Genomic DNA, 21,999 nt, shown 5'->3' on the forward strand with positions numbered 1-21,999 from the left:
ATTATTACTTCAATGGAAGGTTTCAAGCAAGCTTTTAAGATACCCTGATTGAAATATTAATGCAGCATAAACAACTTCTAACCTTTTTTAAACCATTTTCCTGCAGCAAATGAAGAATCAGTGGGGTTTGTGTTATTTTTTCTTAATTTCAGATATTCTAAAATTCAAATAAACACAGGACAAAAAGTACAAAAATTTGTTGAGAAAACTGGCTGTCAGTTTATTTCATCACTTCTGACAGGGCTGAATGTAGAACAGAGGCTATCTAAATTAAAATTAAAAAAAAAACATCAAGGAAGAAAACCCTTCATGTACATGAGGTACTTGAAGTATCATTGAGTTAATGTTTTCCAGAAAGGGTGTCCTAGGGCTTGGGATGCTCTTCTAGTAACTTATTACTGGTATCAGATGGAGCAAATTTTTTTACTTGCATCTGGTATACTGTGTTTAGTTCTGGGGCCCCCTGTTCAAGATGGATGTAGAACTGCTTGAGAGAGTCCAGTGCAGAGCCACAGAGATGATTAAGGGAATGGAACATCTCTCTTATGAAGAGAGACTGAAGGAGCTGGGGAGGCGCTTTAGCTTGGAGAAGACTGAGAGATGACCTTTTCAGTGTTTATAAATATGAAAAGGGCAAGTGCCAGGAGGATGGAGCCAGGCTCTGCTCCATGATATCCAATGACAGGACAAGGGGCAATAAGTGGAAGCTGAGGCATAGGAGGTTTCATTTAAACATAAGGAAGGATTTTTTCACTGTGAGGGTGATGGAACACTGGTAAAGGCTGACTAGGGGGGTTGTGGGGTCTCTCTCTCTGGAGATATTCAAAACCTGCCTGAATGCATTCTTGTGTGATCTGGTGTAGGTGATCCTGCTCTGGCAGGGGGGTTGGACTGGATGATCTTTGGAGGTCCCTTCCGGCCCCTGACGTTCTGTGATTGTAGACAGTCACAGGCAACAGCACTGCAATATGAACATGAATGAATTCTGGACAGGTGGAAAATAGAACAAAGTGAAAGCAATTCCTTCAAAATAATCTGCAGCTATTACTTCTCATTGTAATATTATTCCCATCTGTGGTGTTTTCTCTTCTTTAAAGAAGTCCTAGACATCATGCTGCCTGTAGGATCATGGCAGCTACTAAACGATCAATTAAGATGATATGCATGAAAACTTTGCACTCTTCATGGCATTCTGTGTGCCTTTTCCAGAACTGATTCTTGAGTGTGTTCCTAGATTAATGTGAAAAGAGCCAGTATGCCCCACATACAGTTTGGCTGGGGAGTGTAGGTAAAGTCTCACCTACACAAAGTAAATGCTACTTCTTTTAAAAGAAGATTTGAAATGGCATAAATTACCAGCAGTTTCACCTTCCTTGACAATATGACATGAAGTGCTGGGGTTTGTGCATAAAGAACATCAGGTGGCACAGATTATCTTCTGATGGACTTCTAATGTGATATTTCATAAATCTTGGCTTTTGGCCAAGAGTCAAGGCAAGGAACTCTGACAGTAACCTGCTAAACTGTCAAGTGAGTTTTGGCAGGACTTACCTGGCAAATCCACATTGTCTACAGAAGAATTTCCAGGCTAGTGGCATGGGTGACATTTCAGATTGAGCAAACTGGGTTTTGAAGGTCACTGTGTAATGCTGAGAGGTCTTTGCCATGGCAGAGGATGTGACAAGTAGCTTTCCTTGAAATGGATGCCAACCACAAGCTGTAAATCAGCCAGCAGGGAGGTAAAGCAACTAGAGAGACTTGTTTCTCTCCTGAGAATGAATGTCACAACAAGAAAGCCCGTGTTTGATCATCCACAGGCCACTTGGACTCTAATACTGGCACATAAAGCACTTGTTGAGCTTTGTGGTTTCTTGGTTTAAGGATTTTTTTCAGCTCTCAAAAATTAGACTCTCTGTTGGCAAGGCCTGTCCTAGTGTACACTTTGTCTATCAGCTCTCATTATTCCACTAAAATCCTGCCTTTCACCTCTTCTTTCATGCATTTTCCTTAGGTCAGAGTAACTGCAGCTGTGTTTTTTAGTCCTTGGCACTTTCCATAGCATTTTGGACTTCAGCTCACTGGTGGTGCATTCTCATAGTGAAACGTTGGTTGAAGTTATGTAAAAGTCTAGTTCTAAATATTAGAGCAAAGTAAACTTTTGTATTTTCAGTAAATAATTAAAAAATTCTCAGTAATGGCAAATGGTTTAGGAATGTGGGAATCTCTTGCATGTAATTAATTGCATACCGGAGCATGGTTAGTTTGGCTTAGTCAATTAACTATGCAGTACTTTCCTTTTCTAATCTGTGAAGCTGTTATTTACTTCACTGGCTACACGATTTTAATTTTCTAGCTTTTTTTATCTCCAGCTAAAACTATAAGGTTTGAAACACTTTATTTACCAACTGTGATGGTTTGTGCTCTTACCTGCCCCCCCCCACTTTTGAATTTGCCCCAGATAACTCAAACGGCCTCTGGGAATATAAATGAAGCTATTTATTTTACAGCAACAAATATACAAGCAGCTATTTACAATATATACAGTTATATACAGAAATATACAAAGGATAAACAATACAGAAGCACAACTCCCCTCCCAGAAAACTGAGTCCCCAGGAGGGGCTCTCAAACCACCCCAACACCTTCCCTTGCCCTCTCAACCTTACCCCAGTTCCCAGGGAGAATAGAGGTGCAGCCAAGAGGTTAAGAAGGAAGGTTAGTGGCAGTGGGGTTAAGGAGATGTGGCTTGGTCTAAAGACAAAGGCAGAATGAAAAACAAAATGGAGAATGTTATCAAATGTTTTCCTTCTTCTTCCCAGAACTCTCAGTGAGACTGCTGAGGGAAGGAGACACAACCATTGTTTACCTTTTCACAGCCTATTATCTAGTTCTTCTTATCAAAACATTCTAGCTTGCTTCAAACTAGCACACCAACATTGTAAATTGTTTAGATACACTGGAATGGAAGGTAGCAAAATGTTGTTTTTGTCCAGGAGAATAGTTCTAGAGATGGATTGTTCACTGGAAATGGCAGTAGGAGACCCCCTAATGTGTAATCATTGGTTATCTTATTCAAGGTTGTCAGGAGCTTTTCACTGCAATGAAACTGAATGAAAGGAAACATCCTTCTTGTAGATGAAAAGATAGTTAATTCTGTATTACTGTGCGTCAGATCAGGGTGAATTGCACTACTGAGACTTGACTTGCTGCTTGCAGAGGAGGAATACATGTGTGCTCAAACTATGTGTGTCTGCTCCTGCTAATGGCTCTCCATCTGAGCTCAGCCCCTAAAGCAATGCTTGTTTTAGTATTAGAGTATGTTACTGTCCTGTGAAAAAAACCTGTGATGTCTCTGCAGCACTCAGCTTTTAATGGTTGTCACCCTCAGTGATGTAGACCAAAAGCTGTAGGTTGCTATGCAGACTCATAGGAAGGGAGCTGGTTGACAGCAGTCTTCTTTTATGTCAGAGTTAGAAACCATTTCATTCATTTCATGTCACTGAAAGAAAGGACTGTAAAGGACAGGGAAGTGTTCTCCTGGCAGTTCCAGGGAGTGCATTACTGTCAAGGGTAAGTAGTTTCCTTCATTGCTTGTTTCCTAGTGGAGAGATGTTCAGCTGAACCGGGGCCAGAAATGGAAGTGCTAATCATTAAAAAAGCAAATCCAGGAGGTGTGCTCTCCCAAAAAAATCATGGCAGAACATACTTCCCAGTCCTGAAAGGTGCCAAGTCCTCTCTCCAAGGAAAGGAGGACATACTCGATGCTGTGCGGTGAGGGTGCTCAGCACCTTAAAGAATTTCATGTGGTCAGCGGCAGAATTTGTTCATTTGGGCATGGGAACTGTGATCTGTGAATTTAAAGTGTGATTTGAACATTCAGAGTAGCAGGTGTTGGTTAAATGTTTTTTAAAAAGGGTCAAAAGTTGCTACTCCCCCCCCAGAATTTTTCAAGACACGTTTCTTTGAGTTCCAGCTGTTGAGAAAGTAACCCTTCAAATCAGTAATTTTGGTTAATTTGGAGATTTCATTTTAGTTAATCAACTTCACATGGAAAAACATATTTTTAATGTGTCAATTGCCATTGCTTTTTTCCCCTTTTTTTTTTTTTTTTTTAGGTGAACATGTTTGTGGAAGGATTCCATGATGCTATTCTTCTTTATGCTCTAGCTTTACAGGAAGTCCTGAAGTTTGGTTTCAGTAAGAAAGATGGGGAAAAAATTGTTCAGCAAACACGGAACAGAACATATGAAGGTAAGGGGTGGTATGGAATTCCATCTTACAGAGGCAAAAAAAAATTGTGTGTCTTTGGAACAGAGTCAGGTCCTTACTCTGCACACATTCTTAAATGAGAGAAAAAAAGAAAAAGACCAAACATATGAAGCCATATACATCTTAAAGGCTGACTCACATACTCCACCACTCTGACTTCTTTTTTGCACCAGCAATTTAGGTCTTACTCAGTTCTAAACACTCCTAACAATTTAACACCCCTCACTAATGCAAAGAAATGGCAATCATTTTCTCAGGCTCCTTCTTTGTTTTTGAAAAGATTACAGCTGCTCGCTTTACTCATGTGCATCTATTAAGTCTGGCATTGCCTCATTCTTTCCATTTGACTATTTTATCTTAGCCTGGGAATGGATAGAGGCAAGCAGGTGCCAGAGCTGGTGTTTTGTTGTTGTTGTTTCATAATGACTCTCCTTCGGGCCCTAGAAGGATTTCCCCCCAGCCTCCTGTTATCTCAGAACAGCACTGTGCCTAGTTATGTAGGCTTCAATTCCACAGTGTAGCTAGGAGTTGTATGTCACCCTGCAGTTGCAAAGTGATGTGAGAGGTTTTGTCAGGCATGGATTGCATTAAAGAAACCAAGGATTATTGGATATTGGGGGTTGGAACTAGATGATCCTTGTGATCCCTTTCAAACCTGACTGACTGATTTTATGATTAATCTGTCTTCTCTTAGAACATTCCCTTTCATCTCTTTACAACATTCCCATCCATATTTTAATAATACTCCATTTTTGGGTGTAAGATTTTCAATATTTCCTATGGAAATGCCTAAGAGAAGGAAACATTTACCCAAGATAAGAAGCAAATTATTGAGTGTATAAGAAGAACCTCAGTGACCAGTTTCTCTAAGAACACACTGGACAGAGGAGAGCAAGAAGCAGCTCCAAACTTCTGTTCCCAAGTTGTAGCCTGAATACGATGCAAAAGGGTCCCCAGGGCATCTCTAGGCAACACTGGGATTGATTGAAATTACACTAGTTTTAGTCATCCCATAAGGTGGCCTGCACTATCTGGAGAATGTATTTGATGTTCCACTATCTCCATTCATATTGGCTTCCCAAAACACTGTTTTAACAGTAGGAATCTGTTTCATTATGCTGTCTGTGCATGTGCAGATGACCCAGCACAGCCTGTTTGTGTTTTTTCTGATCTTGCTTCTCTGCTCCAGGAAGCCACGAGATAATGTGTCCATGCAAGGGTTTCACAGTACTGTGTGCTTTATTTAGGTTACATGGCTGATTCATACACAGAATCACAGAACTTTAGAGGTTGGAAGGCATCTCCAGAGATGGAGTCCAACCTCCCTGCCAAGGCACGATCCCCTAGGGTAGTTTGCACAGGAATGCATCCAGGCAGGTTTTGAAAGTCTCCAGAGAGGGAGACTCCACAACCTTTCTGGGCAGCCTATTCCAGGGCTCTGTCGCCCTCACTGTAAAGAAGTTTATCCTCATGTTGAGATGAAACCTTCTCTGTTCCAGCTTGTAGCTGCTGCTCCTTGTCTTACTGCTGCTGACCACCAAAACCAGACTGGCCCCAGCTACTTGACAACCACCCCTCAGATATTTGTACACATTGATCAGATCTCTCAGTCTTCTTTTCTCCAGACTAAACAGTCCCAGGGCTCTCAGTCTGTCTTTGCAGGGGAGATGCTCAAGTTCTCCAGTTATTCTTGTGTCTCTCTGATGCACTCTCTCCAGCAGGTCCCTGTCTCTCCTGAACTGGGGAGCCCAAAACAATATTCCAGGTGTGGTCTCACCAGGGTAGAGGAGGGAGAAGTACCTCCCTAGACCTGCTGGGCACACTTTTCCTGGTGTACCTCAAGATGCCATTGGCTCTTTTGGCCACAAGGGCACATTGCTGGCCCATGCAGAACTTGCTGCTCACCAGCACTTCAAGGTCTTTCTCCACAGAGCTGCTTTCCAACAGGGCGCTCCCCAACCTGTACTGGTGCCTGTTATTCCTCCCCAGATGCAGGACCCTGCACTTGTCCTTATTGAACTTCTTGAGGTTTACCTTCACCCATCTCTCATCCTGTTCAGATCTCATTGGATGGCAGCACAGCCTGACAGGTGTAGGCCTCTGTCCCCAGTTTCGTATCATCAGCAGCTTGCTGAGAATACACTCAATGCCCTCATCCAGGTTGCTGATAAAGATGTTGAACAAAACTGTACCCAGTGCTGATCCCTGGGGAGCACTGGCTACAGGTCTCCAAGTTAATTCTACATCCACAGCCTCCCTGTTCCAGTGTTTCACCACTCTCACTGGAAAGGGCTTCCTCCTAACTTCTGGTTTAAATTTCCTCTCTGACAGTTTAAACCCATTGCTTCTCATCTTGTCATTACAAGACCTTGTAAATAGTCCTTCCTCAGCCTTCTTGTAGGCCCCCTTTCAGATACTGGAAGGCCACTACAAGGTCTCCTTGAAGCTTTCTCCAGGCTGAAGAGCCCTAACTCTTGTAGCCTGTCCTCATAGCAGAGGTGCTCCAGCCCTCTGAGCATCTTCGTGGCCTCCTTTGGACTCACTCCAACAGTTCCATGTCCTTCTTGTGTTGGAGGCTCCAGAACTGTACACAATACTCCAGGTGGGGTTTCACAAGAGCATAGTGAAGGAGCAGAATCCCCTCCCTTGATCAGAAGGGTTTCTTATTACCTGGGTTATTAGAAAAACCCTGTTATAACTATAGGGCACACTTTGTGGCAAATTTTTTCTAGTCATTAACATTTCCTTTCAAAAAGGAGCAAAATTTCCTCTGTGTGTCTAACATTATGGAACAAGAAGGGACACTGGATGAAATCCTTCTGCCTTCATCTAATGGCAGTTGTTTATTAAGGTTGCTTCAGTATCTTCTTAAGGAAGAACTTCACAGGAGTTGTTGACATCTCAAACGCTCCGCATTGATTGGGATCGAGAAGTTAAAAATTAGTCTTTCCCATGAAAAAAATATCCCATAGGAACTTCAAGTTTCAGCAAATGTTAACACCGACTTCCAAAAGTTGAGTTCTGCCTTTCTTAGGCTGGGAAGGTGTCTGTTCCAGGTAATGCTTCCTGTCTGATCCAGAGTCCGCATTGCTGTGCAGGCAAGAGTGTTGCAGCTCTTCACAGTGGCCTTTTCCAGTGCTTTTACAATCCAGGGGCTGTTACACTCCTTCAGTTTTCCTGAAATAATCACATTGGCAATGTTTGATCACTGCATTGTTACAGTGAAGCAGATAACTTGACAATAATATTTTGATGACTACAACATGTTTGGAAATTCACAGTTGTTTAAACGTTTATGGCATCCTTAAATGGGAACAGACAAGACAGAGGTGTGTTAATCTGTTTCATATTTACTATCATTAGGTATGTTAAGGGGAGTTTATACTGCAACTGAATCTGATTCTTCTGATTTACAGTCACTGGCAGCCTGATTCTCTATGGCTTTGTGCCTGGTTCAGCCATGTAATTAGTGTAATGTGAATGTGTAATGGTGCCTGTTCTGCTTCAACTGCTGTAAGTGCCTATGTTTGTTGTCAGCAGTGGAGAATCACATTTGAGAATATCTGAGGTGATAAAGTCTTGTCAGAAAAGTCTTACGGTGTCTTCATTGTAGTTAATTAGTATTGTTATATAGATTTTAAGAGTCTGATTTACACCACAAGAAGCCAGAGCTGCATATTTATGTACAAGGGCATATAGAATCACAGAATCAGTCAGGGTTGGAAGGGACCACAAGAATCATCTAGTTCCAACCCCCTGCCATGGGCAGGGACACCCTACCCTAGATCAGGCTGCCCACAGCCTCAGCCAACCTGGCCTCAGACACTTCCAGGGATGAGGCCTCAACCACCTCCCTGGGCAACCCATTCCAGGTTCTCACCACTCTCATATATTGAATGAAGAATTTTAGAGTGAATACAAGGATGCATTTGTTCACTGTCACAGCTGGAGCAAGGTGCCCCATAGAGGCTGTGTAGCTTCCATCCTTGGAGGTTTTGAAACCTAGATGAAACCCTGAGCATCCTCCTGCCCTGAACTTCTGGCTGACTCTGCTCTGAATGGGAGGCTGGACTAAAGACCTCCTGAAGCCCTTTCAGACTTGAGTTATCATATGAGTCTGTGATTCACAGTTTCCATAAAATTTCCTAGAACTCATAAAGGAAGGAAGTGAAGTGGGGGTCTAAAACTATAAAACAAACAGCATTGTATTATGCAGTAATCCTATATACAAAATGCAGGGCTTTGTGCATGTGTAGTGTATCTAGTGTCCCTTGTCCATCACCCCTTGTGCTAGTTTGAAGCTAGCTAGAATGTTTTGGTGAGAAGAACTAGATTACAGGCTGTGAGAAGAAAACAATGGTGATTTCTACTTCACTTACACATCTCAGGCTTGCTGAGATGTATAAGAACAAGAATATAGATGTAGATAACAGAGACACTCTTGGGGCTTTGTGAGCTGCATTTCTCTCTAACCTAGTCTGCCGTGTTTGTGACTAGTCCACCTGCTTCCTAACACCCCTGGCTGACCCTCTAGTCTTCCTTGGGTACAAGGCAACATCTGGGGTAAGGTAGAGAGGGGTGGGAGAAGGTGGAAGGGTGGTTGAGAGCCCCTCCTAGGGACTCAGGTTTCTGGGAGGGCTGTTGTGTTTCTGTATTACCTTTTACCTTGTATATTTCTGTGTATAACTATATATATCATATAAATACCTGCTTGTATATTGTGCTAAGCTGTAAATACAAGCTTCATTCAATTTCCAGAGCCTCTGAGTCTAGTCTGGGTGATTTCCCAAAGTGTGGGGGGGTGGGTAACACCCAAACCATCACACTCCTCCAGTATACCAACAAATGGAAAAACCAGGAGACTGACTGTCTGCAGGGTGCAGGACTGTTACCTCCTGCATTCTCTGCAGCACATGAGCTGAGCTGCCCTTACTGATGCATCATTAGGTACTCCAGGGTTAGGCTCTCTGTAAATAACTCATTTGTGGTTTATTCTTGCATGCTGGCTTTTGGATTAGATTTTTCTCACGTATTCTCCAAGCATTCTCACAAATTTGATATTTGAAAAGGAGAAATGTTAGGAATTCAGGAATGCAGACACCGAGCTGAAATTACAATTTCTTCTGGAATGCCAACAAAAACGCTGGGAAACTGATGAAATTTCCTGTCATATCAGTCTGTAAAAACCTGTGCACTGTTTTCTTGTTTTCCTTGGAAAGGCTCAATACTTTAACCAATTAATTTTGTAATTCCTCACATGCCATTCTTTAGGCATTGCAGGGCAGGTGTCAATTGATGCCAATGGAGACAGATACGGGGATTTCTCTGTGATTGGAATGACAGACCCAGAGGCAGGCACCCAGGAGGTAAGCAAACAAACACCACTGCAACAGGCCACTGATAAAATTAGCCAGGGTAATGTAACATGACATCATCTGTTTACTTGGTTTGTTTAATATGCACATTAAAATTGTATTGCTTAATCTTATCAACTTGGAAAACAAATCCTTTCTGTAAAATAATTATCCCAAAGTAGTTCTCCTAATAAGGCATTTTTAAAAGCTTTCTTAACTACTTTTCTTTAATAATACATTTTCATGCACACAGTGTCTGCTTTTAAAATTGAAATGGTGAAATAACACAAGCTATATATTGGTATGTTTTGAACTTGAGAAATAGTTGTGTGAAATGAGCAGGGCCCTTTATTCAGTTGTAAAAAAACCCAAAACAAACAAAAAACCAAACCAGTGTAATCTTACAGCAACATGAATGCAGAAGGTTACCCTGATGTATAAATACAGTGGGTGCATCTTACCCTGCACATCAACCACAGGCAGCAGTGCAAACTTCACCTCCCTTTACTTGTCAAGGAATAAGATGTGAGTGTCTTATCTTCAGTGTTCAAGTGACATTTGAATGCACCATGTGGGTTATTCCACTGAAACAGAATTAACAAGGTTGGAAAAGACTTTTGAGATAGAGTCCAACCTATCACCTAACACCTTCTAATTAACTAAACCATGGCACTAAGTGCCTCCTGCAGTCTCCTTTTAAATGCCTCCAGAGACAACTCAACCATCTACCTGGGCAGCCCATTCCAATGCCAGTTACTCTTTCTTTGAGGAACTTGTTCCTAACATCCAGCCTAAACGTGCTCTGGTGCAGCTTGAGGCTGTGTCCTCTTGTTCTGTCACTGGGTGCCTGGAAGAAGAAACCAACCCCTACCTGGCTACAACCTCCTTTCAGGTAGACCAGTAAGGTCTTCCCAATGGATGCAGCAGAAGTGGAAGCAGCCAGACTCTGAAAAACAGTCTATGAGACATAGCACAAGCTTCATGTGGAGAGTGACTGTGTCGAGTTTAATACGTTATAGTGCCCTAACTCCATCTGCACTGTAAAGCTGTTAATTGCAGTCAGCTTCAGGCTAAGGTTGCTGGCCTCTCCTATTTCATCAAGCTCAAACATAAAGCGGCAGTAAATCTGAGCTGGACATTTCTGCATGTGGATTTGAACTTGGTAAAGTTAAATTGTTCTTCTCAGTGCTGTGGCAGAGACAAATTCAAGAATAATTTTTTTAGAGCCTGAGGATGTCTAGTGTGTTTTCATGTGTAAAAGTGACTGAGAAACTACAGAAGTAAACTGCAGGCACTGCCAGGCGAAGGAGTAATCATTAACTGAAACTACTTTGGTTTAAAAAACTTGTATCTCTTTTCTTTGTCCAATTCATTATCTTTTTTCTTCTGCTGGACTTTCACTTGCAGTTTAAACTTTCTTATTTTTTTGTTTTTATATTTCTCCTTTTAATATATTGCTCATTTTATATTCCCTCTGCTTTGTTTATAGCATATGTAAATGCACATGCAGTTAGGATATTTTTATATAAATATTTATATTATTTATTCATTAATATTTTATAATTATTTATATATAAATAGATATATTGAAGATATTTTATATATAAAGATGTTTTATATATCTACTCTGCTCTGGTGAGACCTCACCTGGAGTACTGCATCCAGTTCTGCAGCCTCTGTTACAAGAGGGATGTGGACATGCTGGAGCATGTCCAGAGAAGGGCCAGTGGGATGATCAGAGGGCTGGAACAGCTCTGCTATGAGGAGAGACTGAAAGAGTTGGGGCTGTTCACTCTGGAGAAGAGGAGGCTCCCAGATGACCTTCTTGTGGCCTTTCAATATCTGAAGCTGGGGAGGGATTTTTAGGCTCTCAGGGAATGACAGGACTAGGGGGAATGGAGCAGAGCTGGAGATGGGTAGGTTCAGACTGGACGTTAAGAGGAAGTTCTTCATCAGGAGAGTGGTGAGAGGCTGGAATGAGCTGCCCAGAGAGATGGTTGAGGCCCCATCCCTGGAGGTGTTTCAGGCCAGGCTGGATGAGACTGTGGCCAGCCTGATCTATGGTTTGGTGTCTCTGTCCATGGCAGGGGGGTGGGCAGAGGCCAATGGGATGAGATTCACTCTGTACTGCATCAAGAACTGGCTGAATGGCAGAGCCCAGAGAGTGGTGGTTAATGGTGCCACATCCAGTTGGCAGCTGTCACTAGTGGTGTTCCCCAAGGATCAGTGCTGGGCCCAGTCCTGTTCAATATCCTTATTGATGACCTGGACCAGGTGATTGAGTCCAGCATCAGTAAGTTTGCAGATGACACCAAGCTAGGAGCAGGTGTGGATCTGTTGGAAGGTAGGAGAGCCTTGCAGAGGGACCTGGCCAGGCTGGATGGGTGGGCAGAGGCCAATGGGATGAGATTGAACAAGGCCAAGTGCAGGGTTCTGCACTTTGGCCACAACAGCCCCAAGCAGTGCTACAGGCTGGGGACTGAGTGGCTGGAGAGCAGCCAGGAGGAAAGGGACCTGGGGGTACTGATAGATAGTAAGCTGAAGATGAGGCAGCAGTGTGCCCAGGTGGCCAAGAGAGCCAATGGCATCCTGGCCTGCATCAGGAACAGGGTGGCCAGTAGGACAAGGGAGGTTATTCTGTCCCTGTACTCAACACTGTTCAGGCCACACCTTGAGTACTGTGTCCAGTTCTGAGCCCCTCAATTCAAGAGAGATGTTGAGGTGCTGGAACATGTCCAGAGAAGGGCAACAAAGCTGGTGAGGGGCCTGGAACACAAACCCTTATAAGGAGAGGCTGAGGGAGCTGGGGTTGTTTAGCCTGGAGAAGAGGAGGCTCATGGCTGACCTCATTGCTGTCTACAACTACCTGAAGGGAAGTTGTAGCCAGGTGGGGGTTGGTCTCTTCTCACAGGCAACCAGCAACAGAACAAGGGGACACAGTCTCAAGTTGTGCCAGGGGAAGTATAGGTTGGGTGTTAGGAGGAAGTTGTTGTCAGAGAGAGTGATTGGCATTGGAATGGGCTGCCCCAGGAGGTGGTGAAGTCACCATCCCTGGAGATATCACAATATCACCAAGGTTGGAAGAGACCTCATGGATCATCAAGTCCAACCCTTTACCACAGCAGGCACTTAGCGTCATGGTCTAGATGACTGAACAGGGCTGGGTGATAGGTTGGAGTGGATGATCTTGGAGATCTCTTCAAGCCTGGTTGACTCTATGATTGTATACTGAAGAACAGACACTACCTCACTTGCCCCTTGAATGTTTGTTTCACTGTTTAACAACTATTGCTCCTTAAAAATCTATATACACTTCTGATCTGAATCTGTTTAGTCTCTTCTTAGAGCTATCTGTTCTCCTTAAGCCTTTCTATGTGCTTTCATATTTATTAAGCCCTGCTGGTAGAGGACTCTCCTGCTTCTGTTTGATAAATTAAACAATAGCTTCATAAGTAGTCTGCTCTCTGAGATTTTTTTGCCTCTACTTGTTCCAGTTTACTGAATTTTCCTTTACTGTTGAAAACATGTTAGAAACATCTAAGGTTTTCTCTCTCATTATCTCCTTTATTCAGTGTGAAATCTACCTCCGTGTGTCTCGCCAGTTCAAATATTATCTTTTAACTCTTTCCCTTCAAAATGAAATTTAGGTGAGAATTGAATAGGCTTAAATTTTAAACCCACAGTATTAATCTGGGTTTGATGTGCTTCTGCTATTGCTCCTTACTACTTCAATGTCATGATTTTTATTACTGTACATAGATGAGTGACCCACTACAGTTGTCACAAATTAGTCCTGCAATTATCAGTAGATCCAACATACATTATCTTAAATAAAGTTTAGGTTTGCTGTTGAGAACAGGACTGAAATTCTTAAGTATCTTGATAAATTGGCCTGAAATAGTAGTCCATGCTGCCAGAATCATGAGTATGAAAGGCCCGTTCTGGATGAATATCAGCAACTGCACAAACACAAGACTCTGTCATAGTTCTCCAGCATATTTGGGGATTTTAACTGAATGTGAGGAAGTACCTCTGAATCCCTGCAAAGTGGAAAAATCCAGCCTGGAGTGTGTAGTTGGGATTGATCAAGATACTTGATATTCCTCTTAGCTGGGCAACAGTCCTGAGCATTGAATCTGCTATGAAACAATTGAAGAAAACCTGGGTAGAGCAGGAGGAATATTTAGAGCATTAAAAACACTGGTATAAACAGGATTTATATAGAAGAGAAGCCCAAGGGCAGACCAGCTAAAGAGCCTGTGAATGTGTAGAGTGGTGTTTCACAAAGAAAGAGCCTCTGTGCCCACTGGCAGTTTTCAGTAAGTACTGATGGATAATGGAACCATAGGAGTTACTTGATAGGGAATACCACTGACTGCAAAGGATAGCAACTTTCCAGAGTAATTGCCTAAAGGCTGTGTCTTTGGAGGCTTTAAAGAACAAGATAGATAAACGTCTGCCAAGAATGCTTTTGTTCATCTGATCCTGCCACGGGGCAGGGCATGCTCTACATAACCTCCTACAGACCCCTTCGGCCCTGTTCTCTGTGATTCAGCATCCTGCCACAGGAGTTCAAGTGAGCATTGCCACTGTTCTCTGTGTTTCATTTCCCTCAATTGATAGGAAAAATATTTTCATTCCTTTCTTCTTTATGCAGGTGATTGGGGACTACTATGGAAAGCAGGGGCATTTTGAAATCCGATCAAATGTGAAGTATCCTTGGAATCACGGCAGGCTGCGACTGGATGAAAGCAGAGTTTCAGAGCACACAAACAATACACCATGCAAATCACGTAAGTTCAGTGACCTAATGCTTCTGCCCAAGCTGTCACAGAGAGAAACCCACAGGGGTGATGCAGCGTAATGAGCCGTCCCTGCAGGTGTTCAGGCAAAGCCTGGATGAGGCACTTAGTGCCATGGTCTAGTTGATTGGACAGGGCTGGGTGATAGGTTGGAGTGGATGATCTTGGAGGTCTCTTCCAACCTGGTTGATTCTATGATTCTTTGATTTTAAATTGCTTGGCGCAGTTGTCCAGCTGAGATACCATGGCTGTGTCTCTGCTGACTGTTTGGAAGTTAGGAACTGGCAGCCTTGGGTAGTATGTGGTCTACATCACTTCGCTGAATTTAAGCACTCATGATGCACAGGCTGGGGCCCTGGAGGCCTTAGGGGTTTCCAAGGGCTCAAAGGCAAAGTCTCTTTCAGCCAGATAATATTTAATTGAGACCCCAAAACCTGAGTAATCATACTGATTATTAGCATCTGGGGAGGCCATTGCTGATGGGGGTGGTACAGAATGGTTTTCACTACTGTGAGAAGGCACCTCTCAATAGGCTGAGAGGTGAAGGTGGTTGAATGTGGATCTAAAAGACTGGCACTACCCTCCACAGAGAAGGTGTTTTGTTTTCCAGCATACTGACTTTGCAGACCATGTTGTAATGATCAGGACATTGCATGGAGATAAGGATAGGGAGATACTGGTGCCTCGGTAGCAAAGGGTGGTCTTAACTTTTTCACAATCCTGTGGTGGAAAGTATCTGTGACCTGATAATTTGATCACTGAAAACCATGTGTTTGAAAGCCATGCTATAGAGACTGCTTGCGGGCTGTGTCCAGAACATACAACATGCACCTTGTTACATCCACACATGCTGATGCACAGACAAAGTCACCTTAAAAAGGAGTCAACAGCAGATGAAGAGTAGGGATGGTTTAATTTGAAGAGGAGGGAGCACTTAGCAAAGTGACAATAACGACTTGAGCTTCTCTTCTGTCACTCTGTGCACTGCCTCTGTTGACATTTGGAGCAAAGTGAAGCTCATATGGCTTTGACTGGAAACAGCATACACTCAGGTGAAAAAAAGAAGATTAAAAAAAAGACTAAAAATTAGGAGCTGTTGGATAACCAGGCAATATTTTAATAAGCCTAGAGGATAAAGGACTATGATGTTTAACCAAATTAAATTAGTTTGCTTCTGTTATAGTCAGTGCTGATTGCTATGGGATGTGTCACTATGATTGCAGTCTGTGTTAGGATTCAGACCAAAGTATCCAGACCAGTTTCCTAACAACATTCGGTTGTATGTTACTCATTTGCTGGTTGTGTGTATTTTCTGATATGTGAATGCAAACAGTTTCTAATACGAGCCTTGATGTTTATTTTTCCCCTTTTCAAGCAGGTGGTCTAGGAGAATCAGCAGTTACAGGAATCGTTGTGGGTGCCTTGCTTGGAGCAGGATTGCTAATGGCTTTTTACTTTTTCAGGTTAGTCCAATTCACTGAAATTTCTCCATGCTCGTTACCCAAACCTCTCAGCTCCCTGCAGCACATTCTCTGTGGGAGATGGAGAAACACTCTAATAATCCTCTCTGGTAACATTCCCACCAAACACAGCAGAGACACTTTGATTATCCTTTTGTCAAATCATTTAATTGTCTGTGGGCCTCATACTATAACCGCTTACGCCACCGAGTGATTTTACTCATGAAAATAATTCTAGTGAGTTCCAGTCATTCACACTTGCTTTAGTAAAGTGGCTCGGGCCTTGAAAGCTTTCTTTGTTTTGTACTCCTTGCCAGCACAATTGTGCAGACTGCATGGTCATGCAAGAGATTTGTGTAATTTTTAATTGTTGAGTATTAAGTGGAATTGTATTGGAAACTAGAAAGGTATTTCTGTCTTGATCTAAGAGAGCATCTGGATTTCAAAGCTGTGCATTTAACTTAATAAGCTGATGTTGCTGCAGGGTGAACGCTGTCTTACTCTCTGTTGAAGTGAAATAATTCTTATACTGCTAATCATCAAATCTAAAGACTCAAGAGCTGATCCTGCACTGACAGAATAAATTAGTCCACGTTCAGCATCTTATATACACTGTAATTTATCCTCTTATCCTGTGGAAAAGACAGATAGGGAAACAGAATTAACCTCTGCTTAGAAGAATCAGATAATTCTATCCAATAAAAATACCTGTTTATTAAAAAATGTTGACAAAAACAAAGCAAGCAAAAGCTGCTTCAATTCACCAGCACACAGACTCCAGAACCAGGATTTTTATTCAGGTGCTTACAATGGAAATTCTGCACAGTGATTTTGTTCTTGTGTGTGTTTGCTGCTTATATAATATGTTGCTTCTGTTTAAGACAAGGTAGGTTAGCTAGGACCAACTAAAAACTGTCTCTAAAAGGAAAAGAAAATGTGCATCTGTCCTTATATTGTATGTCATCAGAGGTTTTTACAGCTGAGATGGTATTTTCTAGGCGTGCTTTCTAGCAGTGCTAATATTGGGAGAGTTGATATGTCAAGAAAAAAATGAGGCAAAAGCAGCATCATTATAGTAGTAGGACTTAAACTCTTTGTCATCTGACACAAAGACTTGGATTGGAAATCCATGAGTGAAAGGTGGTGTCTGCAAAAGTGAGTGTACAAACCTGAGCACAGCACTCTTTCAGTTTGTGGTCAGAGGGGAGAAATTAACAGTTTCTTTGGTGCAATTCATGTCATCTTCATGTAAAAGCTGGGGAAGAGTGCCTCTTAGAAATGCTTCTCTGTTGAATGGATCTGCATGCAGAAGAGATCTAAGGACCCAGAAGTGAATTTTACCTTGGAGATCTAATTGCAGTCTCAGTGCGTTAATAGGGACAGCCCTCTAATTCGCCTGTTAGAATGAACACATCAAACATAGTGTACCAGGATGTATGGTGTGGGTATTCAGAAAATGTAGATCCAGCAATTGTGTGCCAGGAAGTAATTTGCACGTGCTGCTCCTGTACCTTTTGATGGCATATGTACTTCCTGATTAAGTCTCATTTGAACCTGTAATTACCACAAATGAGAATGCAAACAGAGGTTTGAGTGTGCCTGCGAAGCGTTTAAAGATCTGGATTGTAGCTCTCATATGTGGCTTTGGAAAAATTTAATCTTAAAAGAGCTTCATTTCTAAAATGTGGATCTATCCTTGTGCATGAGCTGCCACTATGCATGCTCTGACCTGTGGATGGACCTGACTTGAAAATACGCAAATGGATTGTAAACCAGAGCTTACCTAGCTCTGGCTTGGGCTGCGTGTGCAAGTGGAGCAGAGCCTTCGTTGCATGCAGCTTTTCTGTCGTGCACTATCGTACACGATCAGCACTGCACACACAAGGGGCTAGAGTAATGCCCTTTGGAAAAATTGGTCCTGAAACTGAGTAGCAGCATAAATGCATAAAATACAAATGTGAATCTTTTTACAGCTTCAGAGGGAGATATGGGTAATAAAGGAGAATCTGAAAGGCAATCAGAGGGCTTGTTTGATGTATAAAGTAACGTTACAATTCTTCAGAAGACTGCAGAGAGGAAGAGCCACAGGAAAAACTGTCTGATGCATGAGCAATTGTATTTATTCCTTGTCTATCTTCTACATCCCTCCTCATAATTCACCATACTACCTTCTCTGACGTAGCTTTTTTGGAGGGAGATGGGAGGATTAGTTAATACATAGTTTCAGTGAGAAACACAACTGATTAATGAGTCAGATCTGTTTGAACTCTGCAGAAAGTGCCCACTGCTCCAGTATACGGGAAAGAAACTGAGCTTTGATCAATACAAAGCAGTGATGTGACACAGTTCACATGACACTTCACAAAAATTTCCTAATCGCTTACATCAGAAGTTTTCAAAGAAGCAAATGTCTGTGGTCTTGGTGCATTGAGGCTGATGTGTAGAAATTAACAGGCATCCTGGAGCCTGGGCAAAGCGTTTTGAGGCGCACTGCTTTAATCTTTGACCAGGGTTTCACATTCTGCCACATTTCATTTTTCAACTGGCACCCAGCTGTCCCCTACAGGCATTCTCTATGAAGGAAGTCCTGTTACCCTATAGCAGGAGAAGAATTTCTCATTCTGTTCCTCTCCTTTCATGCAGAAAGAAATACAGAATTACTATTGAGAGACGAACTCGACAGGAGGATTGTAACATGGGGAAACATCGGCAGTTACGTGAAGACTCCATTAGATCTCATTTTTCTGCTGCATAAAGAAGAAGAAGAAGAAGAAAAAAGAATCCCATTCTTCCCAGTGACAAAAAGAATTAGGGAAAAGGACACAACCAAAGACATCAGTATAAAAAGAACCAAGGCTCTTGAAGAACTCACTCTTTTAAGCAGTAAATTTGTCTTAATTTCTTTCAGAACCTCAGGAATGATTTGCTAACCACATTATGCCACATGGCCTTTCATCTCACAAAAAAAGGAAAACAATGCAGTTTGATGTTATAGGATATACTTAATATGAAAAGACAGTATTTCTTAAGGCATATGTTAAGGGTGCAGATCTGGGTTTAGTTGATGGGGGAAGGCCTCATTCTGCTCCCTTTTATTTTAACTCCTACTGCCTCTTTGCTTAATTGTGTCTTATACGTGGGTATCAAATATGGTTTGACAGGCACAGGTGCTGATTGCTTGTTGGAAAGTAAAAAGGGGCTCATTTGGGGTATGATCCTGCATCACTGAGTCATGGACATTGATAACAGGGTATACAAGATGGGGGATATGGAATTTAGTTCTGGGAGGACAGTGACCCTTGGTTGTAGTTAACTCCACTGGGGTGTAATGAGTGCCATTGAGAAAGTCAGGCAAGTGGAAACACACAAACCATTCTTTCCTTGTTTGTGTAGTATTACAATCAAAAGCACTGATTCTCCCTCATAGGTGCTGGGACTTAGGAGAGCTCCAGTGGAGGATGAGGAGTTTTGATGGTGTTGAAATAGTGAGAGAGGAAGACTATCAGGAAAGAGTTGCAGGTTCCTCAGTCATATGTGTTTTATTATGCTTTTTTCTCTTGACTGCCATGACTTTATAGAGAGGCAAATAGAGTCCATGTAGAGCCTGTTCCTGTTCCCAGTGAAGTCAATGGCAAAATGCCATTAACTTCAGTGAGCACAGGACTGCATCCAAAATTGTAAATATGGAAGTGTTTGTATAGCTGAGGCAATTTGAAAGGGGATCTTTTTGTGTGTGTGTAAAATTACATTCCATGCTACCATTTTATTTTTAGGATATTTTTAATCTTGTATTTTTCTATTAAAGTATCTATTTTTGCTTTGGTAGGATTAAAAACTAAGGGTAAGGATGTTTCCAAGATGTATTTTTTATGATAGGAGTAACATGCAGGGAAAGTCAAGAGCTGTAAATACATTTTAGAACCAATATTTAGGGGAGGAGAATGGACATACAGATAGTAACAGACTTTTTACCCCATCTCCTCTAGGCATAGGCAACGTTAATGTAGTTACCTAAACAGTATAAATGCAGTTACTAAATTGTCTGTATGAGGATAGTGCTGATCATGCAAACAATGAACTTTTCACATGTTAAATAGTCCTACATTAGTCAGCAAGACTAACTATTCATGCATGTATAGATAACATGTAAGAACTACCTTCAGGAACTGGGGTAGTAAAACACTGTTCTAGGGCTGGTTTTAATCCTGCTGTCATCAGTATCCCTGGGACTTTTGCCATTGACTTTACCAGGAGCAAAACTGAATCTGTGATGTGTTAGCTACTGACAAGGTATTTTATACTAGACAAATGAGAGTTCAGCGCTTTCGAGTCAGCAAATGGAAATGAACAGTGCATGTTAGAAATGTGGTGAATAAGACTCGTAACAATACTGTCTGTGGGAAAGCCTAGCTACAGCTGTGGTTCTAGTGCATGTAAGTTTTTGGGCTGCTCTGAGTCCATAAGCAGAATTTTTTGGTCTCAGCAGTCATAGTCAGACTTCATTCTCAAAACTAGGACCGAAGCCTGTGTTCTACAAAACTTCTAGGCCCTGGGAAACCAGCTTGCCAATTCAGAGAAACCCTTTTAGGGTAGCTGGAAGTGAATGAAGAGCAAAAGCTGGCTCTGTGTTCTTTCGACTGCCTTTTATTTACTGATGAAGTACTCCGGGAGTATTTTCTTGGACTTTTTTACTTACATTGCACTTGTCTCTTACCACGTGCAGGGGGTTAATCTCTTGCTCTTGTGGAATATTGTCCAGTGTCCTAGGCAGCCAGAGGCAGGGCTTCTTGGCTGTCAAGGCAGCTCCAGTGTATCTGGTGAATGCACAGCACATAGATTTGGTGTCTTTAGCATTCACTGTATCAGCTGTTGTTTACGCGGTAGATTTCCATCAAGCTGTTTTTCCAATGTAAGTCTGTATGACTTCTGCAAAAATGCTTTAACCAAAGCAACACTGTGGTCAAAGGAGAGTTCTCTGAAGTAGCCTCATTATCTCACAGGCTCCACAGAAGAGCATAGGCTACAGCATCATTCATACTGCTGTGAGGCTGGGAAGAAAAAGGGACTTGCTGATTAGTTTTTTGAATTCTTTTCAGGCAGTTCTGTGTGTTTATCCCCTGGGCCCACTTCAGGTTCAGGATTTCTTTAATAATTTGAGACTTTTGATCTATTTCTTGGTTTCCAAATACACCTTTCGGTATTTTTACTTTTCTTTCATCCGTTTGACTGCTTTGCCACAGAGAAGGAGAAAGGAAGATTTTAAAATGTGTAGAGAAAAGAGAGTATGATTGGAAGAATAAACTTTTCTTCAAAGTTACGTTTGTTATGACTTGTTTTGCATTGCCAAGTAGTACTTTAACACTCACGAATTAGGGAGAGAGACAGTAGTGTAGATCTTCATTTTCTCTGTGCCATGTACAGTCAGATCAGAAGGTCTCAGCCAGGATATCTGAACTGAGCACTAAATTGTTTAGATAGCTTTTTTTTTTTAATCACATGATCTTAACTATAACTAAACACACTGGAAACAAAAAATACAGGATGCTGATGGAGGTCTATTCTGGACTTCACATCCCAATGGTCTATTCTAGACTTCACATCCCAATATTTCCCAAGAAAGCGAACCTTTCTTGCGCATTAGAACATTTTGAGTCAATGGGTTTTAAACTTGTTCAGTGGGTGCACACCTGCCTGTACGTTTTTTCTGTGGAAGTGTGAAGAGCATTTAAGACATTTCACATAAGCAGATTCCTGTATAAGGTAAACTAACTTGTTCGTCTTAGCTGCCTTTCACAGGCCTCTTGCTAATAGTTCCCAGGTCTTCTGTGGCCCATAGATCAAAAACTTCCTTGAGTTTAGATTATTCAGCAGAAAGATTGTTTGCCAGCTAATGCACTTCTCCCTTCTGGTTCATCTGCATTAGCTCAATGCCATAATGTTCAGAGCTTCAAACTTGGTAAGGGAATGTCTAACCAAAATAACAATTGATTCTCCAAAGGGTTTCCAAAACCTACATTTTTGTCTTCAACAACTTGCCTGTATTACAAATACTTGCCTCTATTACAGAGCAGCACAGGGAGGATCTTGACTCAGCTCAGCACATCAGAACACACT

The 21,999-nt window shown here is 42.0% G+C and overlaps 1 protein-coding gene across 2 annotated transcripts in view; it reads left to right on the top strand.

Moving 5' to 3' along the window:
• Nucleotides 1–21,202, top strand: part of NPR3 (natriuretic peptide receptor 3) — a 50,578-nt gene extending 29,376 nt beyond the window's left edge. The window contains exons 4-8 of one of the 2 annotated variants that reach the window (XM_064176301.1): nt 4,116–4,251; nt 9,541–9,635; nt 14,281–14,416; nt 15,801–15,888; nt 18,529–21,202. In XM_064176301.1, the coding sequence (XP_064032371.1) occupies nt 4,116–4,251; nt 9,541–9,635; nt 14,281–14,416; nt 15,801–15,888; nt 18,529–18,640 (567 nt within the window). In that variant the 3' untranslated portion in view covers nt 18,641–21,202. The remainder of the gene's footprint in view (nt 1–4,115; nt 4,252–9,540; nt 9,636–14,280; nt 14,417–15,800; nt 15,889–18,528) is intronic. The other variant, XM_064176302.1, reaches the window with a different exon arrangement.
• Nucleotides 21,203–21,999: the final 797 nt, after the last annotated feature.

This window comes from Pogoniulus pusillus, chromosome Z (genome assembly GCF_015220805.1).
Source record: "Pogoniulus pusillus isolate bPogPus1 chromosome Z, bPogPus1.pri, whole genome shotgun sequence".
Classification (NCBI taxonomy): Eukaryota; Metazoa; Chordata; class Aves; order Piciformes; family Lybiidae; genus Pogoniulus; species Pogoniulus pusillus.